We start from the raw sequence: 19,167 nt of genomic DNA, 5'->3' as shown, positions 1-19,167 counted from the left end.
AACTGACCAGAATCTTGTTGAGGTTTCAATTACATATGAGTTAGATGACACCTGTTATTCTATAAAAAGGTGGGGGGTCCACGTAGAATGCACCTGTCCTCCTCAAGAATCTGCTAATGCACCTATTTGGTATTCTATAAAAAGGTTGGGGGTCTAAGTAGATGATGCTGTTGATTACTTGCCAACTTCAAAGAAACAGAGGACACTTTGATGAAATATGAAGAAATATGCCTCAATCAAAAAATTACATTGAAACTGTTTCTCCTCTGTCATTTTTGTCCAGTTTCTTTTTGCATTTGATGCCAAGGTATGTTTCCCTTTTTGGTAGCACTGTTTGGATTTTATCAACTTATAAGTATATATTGTGTTTCTAAAAAAAAAAAAAAAAAAATTGGGAATTGAATAAGTTTCTGAACTTAAAAATTGTTATTTATAAAATAATTATTTCATTTCGGTTAATTGGTCTCATTTTTTTTGTTATGCAGTTGACTGGAATGGTTGTGGTTGAAGTCATTGGTAGGCCTAGATTTCCTTCTGCCTTGCAATTGTTTCCTAGTTTTATTCATTCGTTTGGACTTAATTGGTTTCTTGATTTAAAAAATTATGTACACCAATCGCTTAGGATCTTGACTTTGTAGAAAATGTGTATCATTTGAATTTTAGAAGCTAAATTGAATTTGTTGGCTGTGTACAAGATTGTTTGAGATAAATCGTAAATGATTTGCATTGCAGCATCACACCTGAATGGTCTATAATAATTTACTAGGTTAGCTGGTCATTTAAGACATGCTAACCAAAAATTAGAAAGGCTGTGCATTTTAATGTCTTTGGTTGGGTCTTTGGAAGAATATAATTCATATTTAACTAGTTGAAGAGCTGATTTTCAAGATATAACCTAAAAGCATAGGTCTTTAATATTTTTTTTTCTCTCTCTATTAATTAGGAATATTTGATATAGTGAGGATCACAGGGCCATGATTTCATTATTGTTGGCATAGCAACAGTAGCGGCTATTATAACTCTTTTATTCCTTTAAGTTTTCGCATTTAAAATGATCTTCTATCCTTTAAGATCCTTTGTCTATGTTTATAGCCAATTCTCTAAAGGTCAAACTAAAATTTTAAAGTAGTTCGAGTCATCCATTGCCATTAGAATACAAGACATGCATTAACGGGAAAGCTTCAATTTCAAGTCAGTCTTATGCAAGTAGAAAAGATAGTTGGAAAATGAAAATCAGCATTTAATAGGTTAACCCAGTTTCTGAATTCTGCAGAAGGTTATGAGCTATAAGCATCTCAAATTTCATGGCATACTGTGAATTGAAGACAAGGGCAGTCTAGCAAATTTTGTGTGGAACATTTAAAAAAAAATCCTTTGATGAGCCCTCTACACTGAGGTAAACTTAAGCTTCTTCTTTGCACATTGATGAAGTCACTTAGACCCGTTTCCTTCGAGTTGGAGGAAATGAAAAACCTTTCAAGTACTCAAGAATTGTCTCTTGGCATGCTTGTCCTCAGGTAAATAATATCCATAGACATTTGTCCATTCAAGAACTTACCTCAATTCAACTTTCTGCATAAATAACATATTTGATGAGAACAAGAAGTATACCTTCTGTAATCCAATGCAAAAGTTCCAATTTACCCATTGCCAGATTTTTGTTACAAACTTTGGTTGTGATTCAGGTTGGTAAACACTCTTCACAACTTAGAGAAACACAGATTGATTATAAGAAAACTAGTAGTACCCATCCCAATACTCTAATAAATTGGGGAAAAAATATTGATTGTCTTGGCAATAAAAATTCTGTTCAATATTCGTAAAATGTGTGATATTCTAACATAAATACCCCAATACCAACCCCCCCCCCCCCCCCCCAAGTCCTAAACAATGTGGGTTTAGGACTTGCTTGATATTGCATTCAAATCATGTTTAATCATAGATACATACATACGTATATATATATATATATATATTCTCATAAAACTGGATGAGGGTGTATTTGAAGAATTAACTTTAATAGATGAAAAGTAATTGTTGAAAGCTTTCTGTTTCTCTTTTTTTGTGGAAGGTGTAGAGGAGCTAAAGGACTGAGTCTTTTGTAGCATCATTCAAACTAGTTCAAGAGATTTCACAAACAATAAACTCGACTACACATGCCCAAGAGAAATTTTATTTGTTATTAAGGACTTCAAAACCTTGAAAACAAAGTGTCACAAGGTGCACCCCTGTTCAAGTTCTAAATTAGACAGGTCATTCACTAACTCCCAAAACCCAACTTCAATTCATAAACAACTTTTCATTACATGTCAAAAGACAAAAAAAAAAAAAAAAAGGCTTTTAAAAATTGTATACATGTATTATGTATGGAACTTACAATTATAATATTGATACAATGACTTCTTACCAACCCATGGAAATCAGAAACAAATTACTATCTCATCTTGAAACAGAGGATGGGTGTGGATTCACACTACTTTCTAGGAAGATTTCATGTATATAAGAAGTGAAAAGAAAATTGTACTTGAGTCAAGTCTGTGTACTAGGGTAGCAACTTTCTTAATTTTTAATGAAATTATATATCTATTAAAAAAAAAGAAATGGGATTATCTGTTCTTACAGAAGCTAAATGGCTGGTAAGAAATGAGAACTCAATTCCTAATAACTATGACTTTTGGCTTAATGTAAGATCTAATTTGTCTTTGGGAAATTATCCACATATTGCAAGGGCTTTATATTTTTTTGACCAAGCTACCACACAATGAAATTGTGCATTAGTGAGGAATTGATATGCATTTCATGTAGCCAACTCTATCATTTAGAAGGAGCTAACTCCTAGGTTGGGAAGTGTAGTTAAGGCTGATTAGGCCCAATGAATCAGTTAGGTCTTTTTACTGTCAACCAAGCCTACTGGCTTCTCTATAGTGAATGCTTATATGGAAGAAGTAGAACTCTGAGATATAGTTCTTAAATGTGGGCCGACCTATGGAAGCTTAAATCCTTTCTCAAAGTGCTTATTTTCCTCTGGAAAGTGTTAATTGATAGTCTTCGGTAAGAAGAGAGTTAACAACGAGGAATCTAATCACTGATGCTCTTTATCCTTATTGTGATTTATAAGAGTAATTCTTCTTGTTTTTTACATTTGTATTAATTGAGTTAGATGGATATCTGTAGTTTGTTTTTTTATCTTCTATACGTTTGGCTAAATGTTCTCCTTGGTTTGACTCTTCTCATCCAGAATGTCTATACTATCCTACGTCATGACCATGAATTTCTTAGTTATGTTTTGCTTCATTTTCAGGTACAATGTCCATTTTCTGTACTTTTATCTAGCAAAACCCTAACTGATTTTTTCACTTTGTGTCATTGTAAACACATCGACTATCAGCTCTATGGGGATGTGGCAAATGCATCAAGTATGAAAAAAAAAAAAATACCTTTCATATATACTCTCCTCCTAGCATATTACATGCCTTTTCATGATCCTATAATTCATTTGCAATATAATTTTTCAGGGAGTTTGTGCCCTTAAACATGCGAGAAAATGCAATGTCTAGATTTTCACTCCTGTGCTTTAGCCTGCTCAAATTTATTAATAGCTTTATGCATTATCTGAAATTCAAGGTCAGTGTTTCCTGTCCTCTACCAAATGTTGTTTTCCACACTTTGTCAAGATATTTCCATATTGCTAATGCTTTGTAATGGGTCCCTTTGCCTCAACCCCAAGGTACCTATGATGAAAAAATATTACACTAGGTGGTGCACTACCGGACCCTTAAAGATAGTGGAAAACACTTTTGGAGAAATTGAATATAATACTTAGACCTAGAACTACTTGTATCTTAGGTTTATTTGTACTCTTGTTCCTTTTTTTCTGTTATGGGTGAGCGTTAGTGCCAATCTTTGTTTTTAAAGTCTCTCTCTCTCTCTCTCTAGACATTGAATGTTGCCTGCACTTGCAACTTCTATTAGCAATTTAGTAATGTAAATCTACATAATCATTATGGACTACTAAAAATCATGCTAGTGAAGTTTATTTTATGAAACAGGTTATCTAGCACCATTATTTTTTCCTTGATAAGTGTCTCATAAAATGTATGCTTTTCTACATAAACAGTTGAAGGTTAGTACTTTTGTTTATCAACAATGCTCAAGTGCTACTACAACTTCCTTTTGAAAAGTAGGGGTAAGATGTTGGATAGAGAGATCTGATTTAAAAGTGAGAACAATGCAGAAGTAAAATGTGAGAAAGCTCCTAAATAGGATGTTGAGCACAAGAAAACTTGTGAAGATTCAGCTCACTTTTGTAGTTTGTATGCATTCCCTGAAGACTACATATCAAAGTTAAAAGAAATGTGGAGGTAAAAGAAATCATTTTGAACATTTTTAAAAAATTCAATCCATTCAAAAATCTTAGTTTGTTCTCATTATCTATAAATACTATAAAGCTGAAGCGTCTGACTTTTTGTTGATCTTCTACAATTATGCCATGTAAGCTTTGGAGGTCTCACAAATTTACACGTCACCATTATTAATTATTAATTTTTTAATGCTTTATTTTTAAAACCCAACCATTCAACTACCACCCAGTAATTGCTCTTCACAATTTTCTCTCTTTACTCCAATGCAAACTCTCTCCTCGATTAAGTCGCATAGCCAAGACTGTTATGAATATTCAAAAAAAGGTTACTAGCGAAGGGTTTGTCAATCGCAGGCCATAAACCTGCATAAGCTTTCATACTCTGAATTTGGCTTTCAATATTATCGGTTGATGTCCCCAGCAAGCTATACTGTAATACTTCCTCTGCATCTCTCATGACCACATGATCGACATTGTGAGTATTCGTTTTGTGTTATTCTTACTTTCTCTTTATTTTTCCTGCTATTGGTATTGGAAATTTTCTTTATATTTCATGTTCTTATTTATATTGGTGGTGTTGGAGTTGTTTAATTTGGATTAGTATGCAATATTCTGTATTGGGTCAGCTCGAGTGTGTGATAATTTAGAGTGCTTAAATGGAAAATACTTGGTAACTATTTATGTAATTTTTGTTTTCTTTTACTGGGTTTAAGATATACTGGTGTGATGATTTGGAGTGTTGTGTAACTTTGTGGAGCTTAATTATTGTTTTGGTACTGGTTTTCAATGAATTTGGAATTGAAAGTCAAAGAATTATTCATTGTTTAAAGTTGTACTACAAGTTGAAGATTTAGGTTAGTGGCATGTGTTATCCGCTCCCTCAAAGTGTTTGTAAGAATGCCTAAACCAAACTTTCCATCACTCGGGAAGTACAAGGTAAAAAAATCTCATAGAAAACTTTCCATCCTTACTGAAAGTTATTTTGTATCTTAACTTCAATGTGAATCCACCAATGATATCTTAACTGGAAATTGTGTCCCAAGCATTGTTTGTGTTATATAGAAAACTGGTATAGGTTGATCATACTTTAGCATTGAATCTACCTTTTTATCTAATTGTTAGTCTCTCTCTGTCTCTGTCTCTCTCTCTCTCAAGTTCTTCACATTTTGTCCTACTCTGCTGTGATCTCTAGAAAGGACTTGCAATTTTCTGTTGAGGTTAATAGAACCATGTTTCCTTAGTGAAAGTTATTTTGTATCCAAACTTCTATCTGAATCCATGAATGATAGATATCTTAATTAGAAATTGTGCCCAAGCATTGTTTATGTGAAATAACAAACTGAGAAAACCAAGAAACAATACCAACATTTTTTTTTCTTTTTCTTAAATCATTGATTGTGTTCTAATGCTTAGCCAGATTAAAATTTGATTGTACATACCCCGTGTAATGCAATTTAGAAGGATAAGTATTAAATAAACTTTACAAACTAAACAACAGAAGGTATGGAAAATAATAAACATACCATTATGCATTGTAATAGCAATAGAAATACAAATTTGCTATAATCATTACCATTACATGGGTATGGGTTGCATTTGATTTCCTCTGGACTTCACTAAATTTTTTTAGATAAGCTTTGGCTTTGAGGAAGAAATTTCCTATTAAAATAGTAGTCCTATTGGTAAGTGCTTTGCTTATATTCCTTTTGGAGATTAATAAATACTTTATGGGGATGTTTATATTTTCTTAGGAATTTTGTTTCATGGGGACTGCTTTTGTTAAGGTGGCAATGTTGTTGCTGAAAGAGGAAAAGGAAGTTTATAAGAAGCCTAAATATGAGATAAAGAAAGGGTATTTCTTCCCCATTGTTAGGAAGTTAAAATATGCAAAATATTGATAACCTAAATTGATTGTTACATACCAAATACAGTGATTGATAATCTAAATTGCTTCTTACTTCCCAGAAATGCCAAAAGTAACTGTTGTTGCACCTGAACTTGGGACCTCTCTGCCTTGAATTGTTTAAAAACTTTGTATCTTTGAATTAATTTAGTAATAATTTCATACATTAACTTGTTTCTTAAGATAGGTTTTTCATCTTTCCTTTGTTCGCCAATATGGAAATATTTGCTTCCTTCTAATGGTCAAGGCTTCAGTAGCTACTTCTTTGCACCATCAATGTTAAAGTTGTTCTCTATATACAGGTGCTGAAGGTATTACTGTGGCATCTGCTTCTAAAGATAGCACCCTAAAGGCTATAGACAAAGGTAATTGGAAAAGGCCAATAAGCTGTAACTCAAATGGCAAAGAAGGAAAGCTACTAAATTGAAGTAATAGGATGAACCCTTTGTGCATAATTTTTTTTTTTTGGATGTGTATGCCTAAATTTTTGTTGGCTTGGTTCCTTATTTTTATTCCATGGTCAAACATTCTCTGTATTTTTGTACCATGCTCCCAAAGGTCATTAAAATTGACCAGATAGGATTTTCTATTTAACAAAGATTCTTAGAGAAATTTTTATAAAAACTGCAAAGCACCTTGCTCAATATAAAATCATTGATAGTAACCCATAGAATATGAATCAGGACTCAGAGACTTCATTTCTATAATGAAAATTTTATTTTTCTTCAATGTAAAGGTGTGCATAATAGATATGATTATTTTTCCATAGATTATATTATGCCACAAGAGAATATGAATGACTGGTAATTAGGCAGGACAAAAGTTGAAATATCCAATACACTATCAGCAAACCTTGTTTAAGGGAGACATTCCACTTTCTTCCTCTATTATATTTAGAAGGTAGGGAAATCACTGTTGGATGCACTTCCCCCTTTTGGTAGCATAGGACATTTGATGAGTTGTGACCCAGAGGTGTCTACACAGATAAATCTGGCAAAGCTGGCTATTATCTGATGCAACAACATTGCATTCTATCCTAGGATCATACCTAGTTGCTCCTTTTATAGCATCACTTATGCTACTAAGCTGTAAGAACTCTCATCTGGTTGGATCCCTGTAACATTTTTTTCCCCACTCAATGTTAAATGAAAATAAAAAACAAAGAAAAGGTTTACGAAAGTTAAGCTTGGACAACCAATTTTTTTGAGAAAAAACGGCAGAATGCTTGGACAACCAATTTTAAGTTACTAAGGAAATGAAGAATTACTTGATTTTTCAAGAAGAATTTGGAGGAGGTCTATAAGTTTATCAAATTAGTTTATACGTTTCATATAGTAAAATTGATAACAACTTTAACATTTTCCTAATAAAAAATTGGAACCTTGGATTGAACGTAAGGGCTGTTAGGATTGCAGTTGGATGGGTATGAGCCATCATTATAATTAGGCCGAAGCCATTGAATGCTGAAATCAGTTTTGGGTTTTCCTGTTGTTGGATAGCAACAACATTGTTTTGTGTCACAGTATTATCCAGGCCACTGCAATAGAGATTTAGAGTGGTGAAATCAAGAAAAAAGTTCTGATGTTATGACAACATCAAATAAGAGTAGTTAGTGTTCAAAAGGATGATCTCTCTCTTAAATAATCCCACTCAGTTGTTGTACAAGGTAGAAGAAATCGAAACTCTGTGAAACACAGCCAATTGCTAGGCATTGTACTAATAAAAGCTTGATGAAGAATGCACAATTGGGTTTCAGACTTTCATCTCTGTGTGTGTGTGTCAGAGGTGGAATTTGTTTTTGGACATAGGGTGATAGTTTCATGGTGTGAATGGCAGTATTTATAGGCAAAAACGTACGTGTGGACAGAATATTTGGTGCAGCATATGCTTACTGCTATTACTATTAATTTATCACCTGTGCTGTGTGAAACAAATGCACCTAATTAGCCTTTCACATTGGGAGTTTGAGACAAGTTTGGGACAATTATTGACTTATTTCCAAAACTTCATTGGTTTTGTCTGTATTTTTGTGAAAAAAAATAAATTTAATGAAATTATTATTTACTTATCATATTGAAACAACTAACTTTGACTTCATTTTTTTCCTTGCTACATAAAAAGTTACTGAAAACCAACCACAAAAAATAGCAACAAAAAGGCACTCAGACCTGTAAAATGTCCTCATTGAGAGCAGGAAAAACTTCTGCCACATCATTTTCCTCTGCTTTGTGTTTAAAAGTTGACTTTAAAAGTAATTGATTTGCCTAAATTACAAAATGCTTTATTCCACTTTTTGGAACCAATTTTTTATCTGTACAAATCAACAAAAGGCTTTATTCCACTCTTTGGAGCCAATTTTGTACAAATAGATTTTAAAGATGCACATTCTTGCATCATACATTTGCCTAAACCCAGAAGTTGGTACGGAAAATTAACTTGCTAGATTTATATAATTCATTACTCATTGTTGATTATGACTTGTACAATTTGCTGTATAGAGTCAATCCCCATATAGATTCTTCACCACCTGAATTCTTGTACCAGGGGGGAGAGTTTAGAAGCCCAAAAGCAATAGCCAATTTCTCACTATGATATCTTAGAGTAATTTCTTTGTCCTCATCTTCCATGTCTGCATGAAAAACTAAAGAACTATCAGGAACATACCCAACCAACTTCAATTCCTTGACTAACTTGTCAAGTGCCCGGAGCAAATCTGTAGAAACAGATTGCACTCACTCCCCAGAGAAGAATTCATGCACGACATTGTTCACCTCCACTGAACTAAACCCAGGTACCTTCACCACCCCCTTGTCTTTCATCAGTTTCCTCAAATAATTCACATCTTCCCATCTCCCAGCCCTTGCGCACAAGTTCGATAAGATCACAGTCTCCTCCATGAGAGTCATCCAGTTCAACAATTCATCTAATCACTCACTTTGCCAATTCTACATTGCCATGGCTACTACAAGCAGATACCAAGGTTTGCCAAAGTATGGGAGTGGGCTAAATTGGTAATCCATCGATGAACTTATAAGCCTCATCTAAGCGACCAGCTCGACTAAGCAAATCCACCATACATCCATAGTGCTTGATACCCGGAATAATCCCATACTTGTCACTCATGCTATAGAAATACTCACAACCTTCCCTTACTAAGCCAGTGTGGCTGGAAGCCTTTAAAAGACCCAAAAATGTAATCTCATCAGGTCTCACTCTCGCCCTCTTCATTTCTTCAAACAATGATATGGCTCTGGAACCATGCCCATGAGTTGCACATGCCATAATCATGGCTGACCAAGCCTGTGTATCTCTTACAGACATGTTCGCAAACTGCATCATGCCATCATCCAAGCTTCCACTCTTTGCATACGTATCTATAAGAGCAGTTTTGACCTTTAAATATTTATCAAAACCATGTATCTTCACATACTCATGTATCCAGCTCCCCAAGTCTAATGCTCCTAACAAAGCACAAGATGAAAGTATGCTAAGCAGTGTTACATCAGTAGGCTTGAGATCACTCACTTGCAATTCGCGAAACAATGACAACGCCTCATTGGGCCGACTACTTCGAGCATATCCTGTGATTATTGCATTATGACAAACAACAGCCGCGTTCACATCATTGCACTCAGAATACATATTTATCAATGTGGGACATACATATATGTTATGGTTGAGACCAAGTTTGGTACCAAGGCAATGCAATTGTTTACCTTCTTGCAATGCCTTAGAGCTTGCGTATGCCTTGAGAAGAGAAGGGAAGGTATAGTCACCAGGGACAATGCCAGAGCATAGGATATCAGAAAAGAGTAAAATGGCCTGAAGAGGGGCATTGTAGCGGGAGTATCCACGGGCCATGGAGTTGAAGACGACAATGTCTGGTTAGAGAATTTGGTCGAACAGTTGGTGGGCATGGCCCTTAAAGGTAGCAGTAGGATGGAAAGCACAGCAACTGATGAGCTTGGTGAGGACAGTGACGTCATTTTGGAGGTGGGTTTTGAAGGTAAAGGCTTGTATTTGCTTGAGCTCTCTGAGAGAATTGCAATGGGGTTAGAGAGACAGAGGAGGAGAGGTTAGTATTGTGTTGGGTTTTGTAGGAGAAGAAGAAAGTGGGCTGATTTGGAGAGCGTTAGCTGCTGCCATATGTGTTGGTTGTGTTGTGTTTGTGTGACTGTGGTTGTGCAGGGAAAGACTTGTCATATTCACATGGTAATCACGTCCATGTAATTATTCCTTGCTTTCTCACGGGCACAGTGCTAAGTGTACTTAAGATCGACCATTTTAATAGATATATCCACGGTATAAATTTCCACATGCTATTTTATTAGATTCACATAAGTTCATATATAATAAAAAAATAGTTAGAATTTACATAATTTTTTCTAAAAAAATCCATATTAATCCGTGTATAATTGTATAAATTTAGAGTTTGCCACTATTTATTTTGTATTTAATTATTTATTATTTCATTACATATTTAGTAAATTTACAAGTTTTCTACAATAATCATGTAAATTTATTCTTTTATTACATATTTAGTTATTTATTCTTTTATTTTGTAAATTTAGGCCCTTTTGGAATTTTCGCATCAACTCTTTCTTATCTATCAAACTCGTTCAAAGAGAAAGAATAACAAAAATCCAATCCTATTAGGGACGGACCTATTAAGGGGCAGGGGGGGCCATTGCCGGCCGCCCCCCCTCCTCAAATTAGCTTTTTTTTTGTTTTTTTTTTTTTGAGAAACTTTTTTAGCTATTTTATTTGCATGCCCATATTTTAGAGTTTATAGTTGGCCCCCCTCAAATTTTTGGATTGGTCCAAATAGCCCAAAAGAAACTAATCACTTAACCCTTTCTTTGAATCCATGGCCCCTCCATAGTCCAAATACAACACAACAAAAAATTCACAAATCATCAATATCATAATTCAATAACTCATAACCAAAAAAATCTCATAGAAAAAAAAATTTACCTTACAGGGGTGACAATAATTTATATAACTTTTTAATTGATTTATAAATTATGGGAAAGTCAATTACAATATTTAGATTTTTTTTCAAAAGATAAAATGCAAAATTCTTTTAGAAGTCAATATTGATGATGTAACATTGCCAACTCTTACTATTAATATCCCAATTTTTTAAAATCCTCAAACAAAGTTTTGAAAACTTCATTAGTGTGATTTTTTGTTGCATTCAAAAGTATGAGTTTATCATATTGGTGAGTTGGTCAATGTGATAAAATCAACATATTAATTCTAATTATCCAAAATTTAGAGATCCGAAATCCTCTTCTTTTTTTATTCTTCTTGGAAAAAGTTTGAATATCATATTGTAACTTTCAACTTTTTTGGTTCATATTATTTCCTTTTTGACTTAAATATTTTATGGTAATAAAGTGCATTTGTTTTGTCTACCATGATTTTTTTTTTTTTTAATAAACCATGTCACTTGAAATTTTTTTGGTTCATGCTTTCGCCTCCCCTAGGTTCAAATCCTGGTTCCGTTCCTGAATCCTATGGAAACCTTAAAAAGTGTATACTAGTTTTGGATCTGAATACCTAACAAAGTAGAAGTCCAAGAATGACATGCAAAATAAAACGAAGTGATCAATTGATATCCATGATTGCCCAGATTTACAAATTCAACCGAGGATGTGGCAGAAGACAACTTAAGGTCAGTTTAGTAGGTCGGAAAAATAGGCAGATAGAGAAGGCACCAGTTTTGCATCATGTAGAATGTAGATTTAGTATAAAAGAAATGTCACCAAAATGGGGATAAGCAATTAGATAAAGGGCAAGTAAGTAAGGGAAAGGACATTGACCCGGGGGGGCTTTATACTTTTGATAATAAATAACTAGTCTTGTAAAAAAAAAAAAAATACATTAATTGATTAATTGCAATATTTTTTAAAACATAGAAGGAAATATAAAAGTCGAATTGCATGTATGTATTAGATAAACATAGGTAGTTTGTTGATACGTTGGAAAATTTTAATATTGTTGAAAAGATCAATCTAGAGTTTTCGAGAATAATTTGAAAACTTTCAATCCCATAATTTTTTCTTCGTAATTCTCCTCTTCTAAAGAAAGAAAATTCTAAAAAGTAAAAGTCTAATTAATTATTATGAGGTTTATTAATTGTTTCTTTTTTCTAGATTTGTGTGGGTCATTCTACCGTACCCCCTAAAAAAGTTAGGGGGTACGGTACCCACACAAATCCTGACCATAAATTTGGTAGAGTTCTAATCTGACCGTTCATTTTATTTTAATGGTTACCGGTTGCTGATAGAACAGGTTAGATATATAAACCTAAAATAAAATTCGGGTTGTTCCTTTCTGGCATTCTCTCTTGCGTTCTCTAAAATTTGCTTCTTGAAATGACTTCTTCTGTCTGTCAATTTCCTTTAGCACCTCTTTGATTTGGCGCTATGGATTTGGATTTGAGGGCTCAAATCCAAATCTGTGGATTTCAAATAATCTCTACAACATGGAATTTGGGAAATCCACGGATGTCATATACGTTTGAAATTTGATGTATACTCAAGTGTCGTTGAAGCTGATACCACTGTCAACCGCTGGGTTCAGGTTTGTCTCTTTCAACCCTTCTCATCCTCTTAAACCTCTCCGCCTCTTTCTTCCTTTAATACCAAACTGCGTTCACAAAAGAAGTTTAAGAACATTGCAATTCTGTCAATGGGTTTTGTATTTTCTATAATTATTTTGTGGGTTTGTTGAATGTGATTCCGAAAGGATTAATTCTTTGGCTTATTTTGGCTTTGATTGTTGATTTTATTCATTCCTGGATATTAAATGATTATGGTAAAATTTTCATAAGTATTTTGTTTTGTTTTGTTTGGATTTGTCCATGCGGGTCTATATCTATTGGTAAGGCTGGGAGTGGCAATTTTATTGAGGTTTGGTGCTTGGGCTGGTTTAGTTTTGTTAAGAAATGGTTGAATATTTTATGTTTTTCAGATTCAAGGTTGGTCTAACTAAAATGCAAATTTTTGTATGAAATTACCGTGTAAAGCAATTAATTGTTCGATGAAATGCCTCTGTGAGTTGTGTATTTTGATGCATGAGCTTTTTTTACTGAGATTCTGAGCAATTTTACACAAATTTCGAGTTCTGGTGTTCCTATGAAATAGAGACAAGTTAGTATAGGTTAGTAAAGGTTATTTGTTGTCTTCAATGGTAATCCAAGCAGTGGGCTTTGAAGTTTGAACCTAAATATTATACTATGTGTGTGTGATGGTCACCTGACCCCCACGCCCAACCTGTTGTAAATCTAAAGAAATTGATTTTAATTGGATTGGTACTTATCTTCATAAGGATTTTCTATTATGTGGGTTGCCAATCATGTATGTCCAAGGAACTTGCTTAAATAAAAACCATCAGATTAAGTTAACTAGTATTTGGATTTGGATTTGGAATCAAGGCATTTTAAATCAATTGTTTTCATTGCTATGGTTTCAATAAAATTGTATGATCTCAAATTATAATTTGAACATCTCATGATTCTCTTTAATCTTCTTCAATATATGCAACCATCACCAATTTAAGAAGTGGATAATAGTGGTGATATCAAATTTAGTCTTATTACTGTTATCGTAAAAATAAGTTTGATTATTCTTAAGTATGGTTCTAGTTGCTATTTAGTCTGCTGATTGCTCTGTTTAGGTGTTGCAGCTTTTAGCTGCTAGTGTTTTGTTGTTTGTATAGTTTGCTTATATCTTACATGCTTGATTAAAGGAATTGTATATCTACTTTTAGTTTTAAAGAAGGATGTTCAAGGGAGATTTGAGAGCAAACTATGCAGTTGTGACTCAATGCTTAATCGTATCCTTTGCTATAAATGGGGACTCAAATCTGCAATGTATGCTACATTATCAAACTAGAGACGGATGCGTCCTATGATGAAGAATTATTGAAAGCTTGGTATTGTTGGATATCTTGTGGTGTTCTATTATTGTAAAAGCCTCGTGGATCTATTGTTTCATTACTCAATTGTGACATGTTGTTGTTGTGTTAAGAAATTGTAATAGTTTGATGATGTTAATGTATAAGTTTTTTTGTAGATTGTATTTTAGGAGTGGCCAGCTTTAGCTTGATTTGTTGAGATCATGGCACTCTGTTGAGGAGTGTGAGCTATCGTAGCCTATTGTTTTGTTGTAGTGGGTCTGTTGTAAACTTTTATTTGCAGTAATTTTAATCTTAGTTTTGCTATGGCTTAGGTGTTCTACCTTGCATTTTGGATGTTTTCTTAGTCAATAAAAACATCACTGTTTCATATTAAAATAAAATAAAATAAAATAAACTGAAAAAAGAGGTGGTGATGCAAGGCAAGGATAGGGGAAATAAAAGTAAATGAGGCACCAATTACAAAATCAAACAATAAAAGTAAAAAAATATAAGCATTGGCTACAAAATCATAATTTATCATATTTGTAACTATGATTAAAACAAATCACTACACACCAAGAGTTATTTTAACATAAAAAATATTTTATTTATACAATTATATTTACACTTGTGACAACCTCAAAATTAAAAAGTATCATAAAAATGAATATTTTAAAGTTAACATAATCACTTATTTGAGAGAGAGAGAGAGAGAGATAATTTTTTAGGATAATTTTTTTAATTATTAGAGAGATTTTGTATTTTTATAGTTGTCAATGTCTGGTCATATTGTTGGTTTTGGGGGCTATTTTGGTCTTTTTCTTTTGGAGGTGTGGAGGGAATTGGGGGTATTTTGGTCATGTTTAAGTGTCAAGGGTATCTCGGTTCTTTTTTAGGTTTCGAGTTCATTTCAGCCATTTTTGAGGTATTAAAGATATTTCAGTGATTTTGAAGTTTCTAAGGGTATTTTAGAGTCTTAGACATTCTTTGGGTATCAGGGGCATTATGGTCATTTTCTTGTTCTAAGAGTATTTTGGTAATTTTTAAGGCTTCATGGTTATTTCAATCATTTTTTAGGTTTTAGGGTCATTTTTAAGGATTCAAGGCCATTCAGTCATTTTTTAAGTTCTAAGGGTATTTCGGTAATTGTTGAGGGTTTCGGGGGTATTTTGGTTATTTATAAGTTTTATAAGGTATTTTGGTCATTTTATAGGTTTCAAGGGTATTTCCAAAAAATTTAAGGTTTTAGTGTCATTTTGGTCATTTTAAAGGTTCTATGGGTACTTAGTTGTTTTTTAGGTTTTAGGGTCATTTAAGTTATTTTTTAGGTTCTAAGGGTATTTCAGTCTTTTTCTAGGTTTAGATGGTATTTTGGCCATTTTTTAGGTTTTAAAGGTATCCTAGTAATTTTTGAGAGTTTTGGAGGATATTTTGGTCATTTTCAAGTTTTAGGGGGCATTTTGGTAATTTTCTTATATTTAAGGGTATTTCAGCAATTGTAGATGTTTTAGGGGTATTTTTGTTATATATATTCTTCAATTATTAGGTAATTCGGTAGGATTGGGTTGTGTTGGTTACAACCATGTGTGATGTTGGTATTGTTTAATGTGACAATGAAATTGTCAAATGCGAGTAAAAAAAAAGAAGTAAAAAAAAAAAAAACCATCGAATGTGATGATAGTATGATCATATGTGATGTTGGTAGCACCCTATGTAACCATGGAACTGTCAAATGTGAGTAGAAAATAATGGAATCGGTGAATGTGATAAAAGTAAGATCATATGTGATGTTGGTATTGCCCATTGTGACGATGGAACTCTCAAATGTGAAAAAACAAATAAGGGTACAACTGTATGCGGCAAAAGTATAATCATATGTAATGTTGATATTGCCTAATGTGACAATAGAGTCATCAAATGTGAGAAAAAATAAATAAAGGAACCATCGAATGTGACAAAGTTATGGTCACATGTGATATTGATATTACTCAATGTGACAATGAAACTGTCAAATGTGAAAAAAAAAAAAAAAGGGTATAGCCGAATGTAGCAAAAGTATAATAATATGCGATGTTAGTACTACCCAATGTGACAATGAAATTGTTATATGTGAGGAAAAAATTATTTTACCACCAAATGTGACAAAAGTACGATCACATATGATGTCGGTACTGCCCAATATGATGATAAAATTGTTAAATGTGAAGAAAAAAAATAATGGTCGTACCAAATGTGACAAATGTACGGTCAGATATTATGTTGGTACCGTTCAATGTGGTAATGAAACTATCAAATGTAAGAAAAAAATGAAAGTACCATCAAATGTGACAAAAGTACGATCAGATGTGATATTGGTACTACTCAATGTGATGATGAAACTGTCAAATGTGAGAAAAAAATGATGGTATCACCAAATATGACAAAAGTACGGTCAAAAGTGATGTTGATACTACCCATGTTATAATGGAACTGTCAAATATGAGAAAAAAAATAGGGTATTACTGAATATGATAAAAGTACAGTCAGATGTGATGTTGGTACTGTCTAATGTGACAATGAAACCATCAAATGTGGGATAAAATAAAAGAACCACCAAATGTGACAAAAGTAAAGTCACATGTGATGTTAGTATAGTACAATGTGAGGATATAACCGTCAAATGTGAGAAAAAAAATAAAGGAACCACTAAATGTGACAAAAATATTGTCAAATGTGATGTTGGTACTGTCGAATGTGACAACAGAATCATCAAATGTGAAAAACAAAATAAGGGAACTACTAAATGTGACAAAAGAATAGTCACATATGATATTGGAACTGCACAATGTGAGGATGGAACCGTCAAATGTAAGAAAAAAATAAAGGAACTACCGAATGTTACAAAAGTACAGTTAAATGTGAGTAAGAACTGCACAATGTGAGGATGGAACCATCAAATGTGAGAAAAAAAAAAAATAAGGAAACCACCAAATATAACAAAAGAACTGTCAAATGTGACGTTGGAACTGCATAATGTGAGGATGGAACCATCAAATGTGGAAAAAAAAAAAAAAAAGAACTACCAAATGTAACAAAAAATCTGTCATATGTGATGTTGGAACTGTACAATGTGAGGATGGAACCGTCAAATGTAAGAAAAAGTAAGAAAACCACCGAATGTGACAAAAGTGAAGAAAACTATAACTCTTTGAGAGAAAGTTCTAGAAGAGAAACAATGAGAAATTGAATCTTTTTCATAGAGAATAGATTACATGTAATACAACATATATAGGCTAACCAATCATAATAGATTTAGGCGCCAAACTCTATCCTAACAGAATTGTGTAATGACTAATAGAATACAAATACGTGTACAGTAGTGTAACTAACTAATACCACAAGTTCTTATACTAAACTACACACAGTTTTACAATTATCTGAAATTCAAGGTCAGTATTTCCTATCTTCTACCAAATGTTGTTTTTCACACTTTGTCAAGTTGTTTCCCTTAAAGATAGTGGAAAACACTTTTGGAGCAATTGAATATAATACTTAGACCTAGAACTATTTGTATCTTAGGTTTATTTGTACTCTCTTTCCTTTTTTTCTGCTATGGGTGAGTGTTACTGCCAATCTTTGTTTTTTAACTCTCTCTCTCTCTCTCTCTGTTTTTCCCCTGCTTCTAGACACTGAATCTTGCCTGCACTTGCAATTTCTATTAGCAATTTAGGAATGGAAAGCTACATAATCATTATTGGACTACTAAAAATCATGCTGGTGAAGTTTATTTTATGAAACAAGGTTATCTAGCACTATTATTTTTTCCTTGATAAGTGTCTCATAAAATGTATGCTTTTCTGCATAAAACAGTTAAAAGGTTAGTATTGTTGTTTATCAACAATGCTCAAGTGCTACTGCAGCTTCCTTTTGAAAAGTAGGGGTAAGATGTTGGATAGAGAGATCTGATTTAAAAGTGAGAACAATGCAAAAGGAAAAGTGGGAAAGCTCCTAATCAGGATGTTGAGCGCAAGAAAACTTGTGAAGATTCAGCTCACTTTTGTAGTTGGTATGCATTCCCCGAAGACTACATATCAAAGTTAAAAGAAATGTGGTGGAAAAAGAAATCATTTTGTACATTTTTAAAAAATTCAATCCATTCAAAAATCTTAGTTTGTTCTCACTATCTATAAATACTATAAAGCTGAAGCGTCTGACTTTTTGTTGATCTTCTACAATTATGCCACGTCACCATTATTAATTATAATTTTTTAATGCTTTATTTTTAAAACCCAACCATTCGACTACCGCCTGATAATTGCTCTTCACTGATTTCTCTTTTTACTCCAATGTAGACTCTCTCCTCAATTAATTTGCAGAGCCAAGAGTGTTATGAATATTCAAAAAAACGCTACTAGTGACGGGTTTGTCAATCGCAGGCCACGAAACCTGCATAAGCTTTCATACTCTCAATTTGGCTTTCAATATTATTGGTTGATGTCCCCAGCAAGCTATATTATAATACTTCCTCTGCATCTCTCACAACCACATGATCCACATTGTGAGTATCCGTTTTGTGTTATTCTTACTTTCTCTTTGTTTTTCCTGCTATTGTTATTGGAAACTTTCTTTATATTTCATGTTCTTATTTATATTGGTGGTGTTGGAGTTGTTTAATTTGGTTTAGCATGCAATATTCTGTATTAGGTCAGCCGAGTGTGTGATAATTTAGAGTGCTTAGATGGTAAGTACTTGGTAACTATTTATGTAATTTCTGTCTTCTTTTACTGGGTTTAAGATATACTGGTGTGATGATTTGGAGTGTTGTGTAACTTTGTGGAACTTAATTATTGTTTTGGTACTAGTTTTCAATGAATTTGGAATTGAAAGTCAAAGAATTATTCATTGTTTAAAGATGTACTAAAAGTTGAAGATTTAGGTTAGTGGCATGTGTTATCTACTCCCTTAAAGTGTTTGTTCTCCTTATCTATAAATACTATAAACCTGAAGCGTTTGACTTTTT

The 19,167-nt window shown here is 33.2% G+C and overlaps 1 protein-coding gene and 1 long non-coding RNA gene across 2 annotated transcripts; one reads left to right on the top strand and one right to left on the bottom strand.

Annotated features, from left to right (window-relative positions):
• Positions 1 to 8,413: 8,413 nt before the first annotated feature.
• LOC112039211 (pentatricopeptide repeat-containing protein At2g02980, chloroplastic-like) lies at positions 8,414 to 10,556 on the bottom strand. The gene has a single exon (XM_065767314.1). The coding sequence runs from the start codon at positions 10,122 to 10,124 to the stop codon at positions 9,267 to 9,269; it is 858 nt and encodes a 285-aa protein (XP_065623386.1). The 5' UTR covers positions 10,125 to 10,556; the 3' UTR covers positions 8,414 to 9,266.
• A 1,912-nt stretch (positions 10,557 to 12,468) lies between these two features.
• LOC112039223 (uncharacterized) lies at positions 12,469 to 14,492 on the top strand. Its single transcript, XR_002885967.2, has 2 exons — positions 12,469 to 12,851; positions 14,040 to 14,492. It is a non-coding gene; the product is annotated as an uncharacterized LOC112039223 (long non-coding RNA).
• The last annotated feature ends 4,675 nt before the right edge of the window (positions 14,493 to 19,167 follow it).

The sequence above is a fragment of the Quercus suber genome, unplaced genomic scaffold, assembly GCF_002906115.3.
Source record: "Quercus suber isolate HL8 unplaced genomic scaffold, Cork oak 2.0 scaffold_792, whole genome shotgun sequence".
Lineage (NCBI taxonomy): Eukaryota > Viridiplantae > Streptophyta > Magnoliopsida > Fagales > Fagaceae > Quercus > Quercus suber.
The sequence above is the reverse complement of the archived record's forward strand: the minus strand, read 5'-3'. Positions and strand labels throughout refer to the sequence as shown.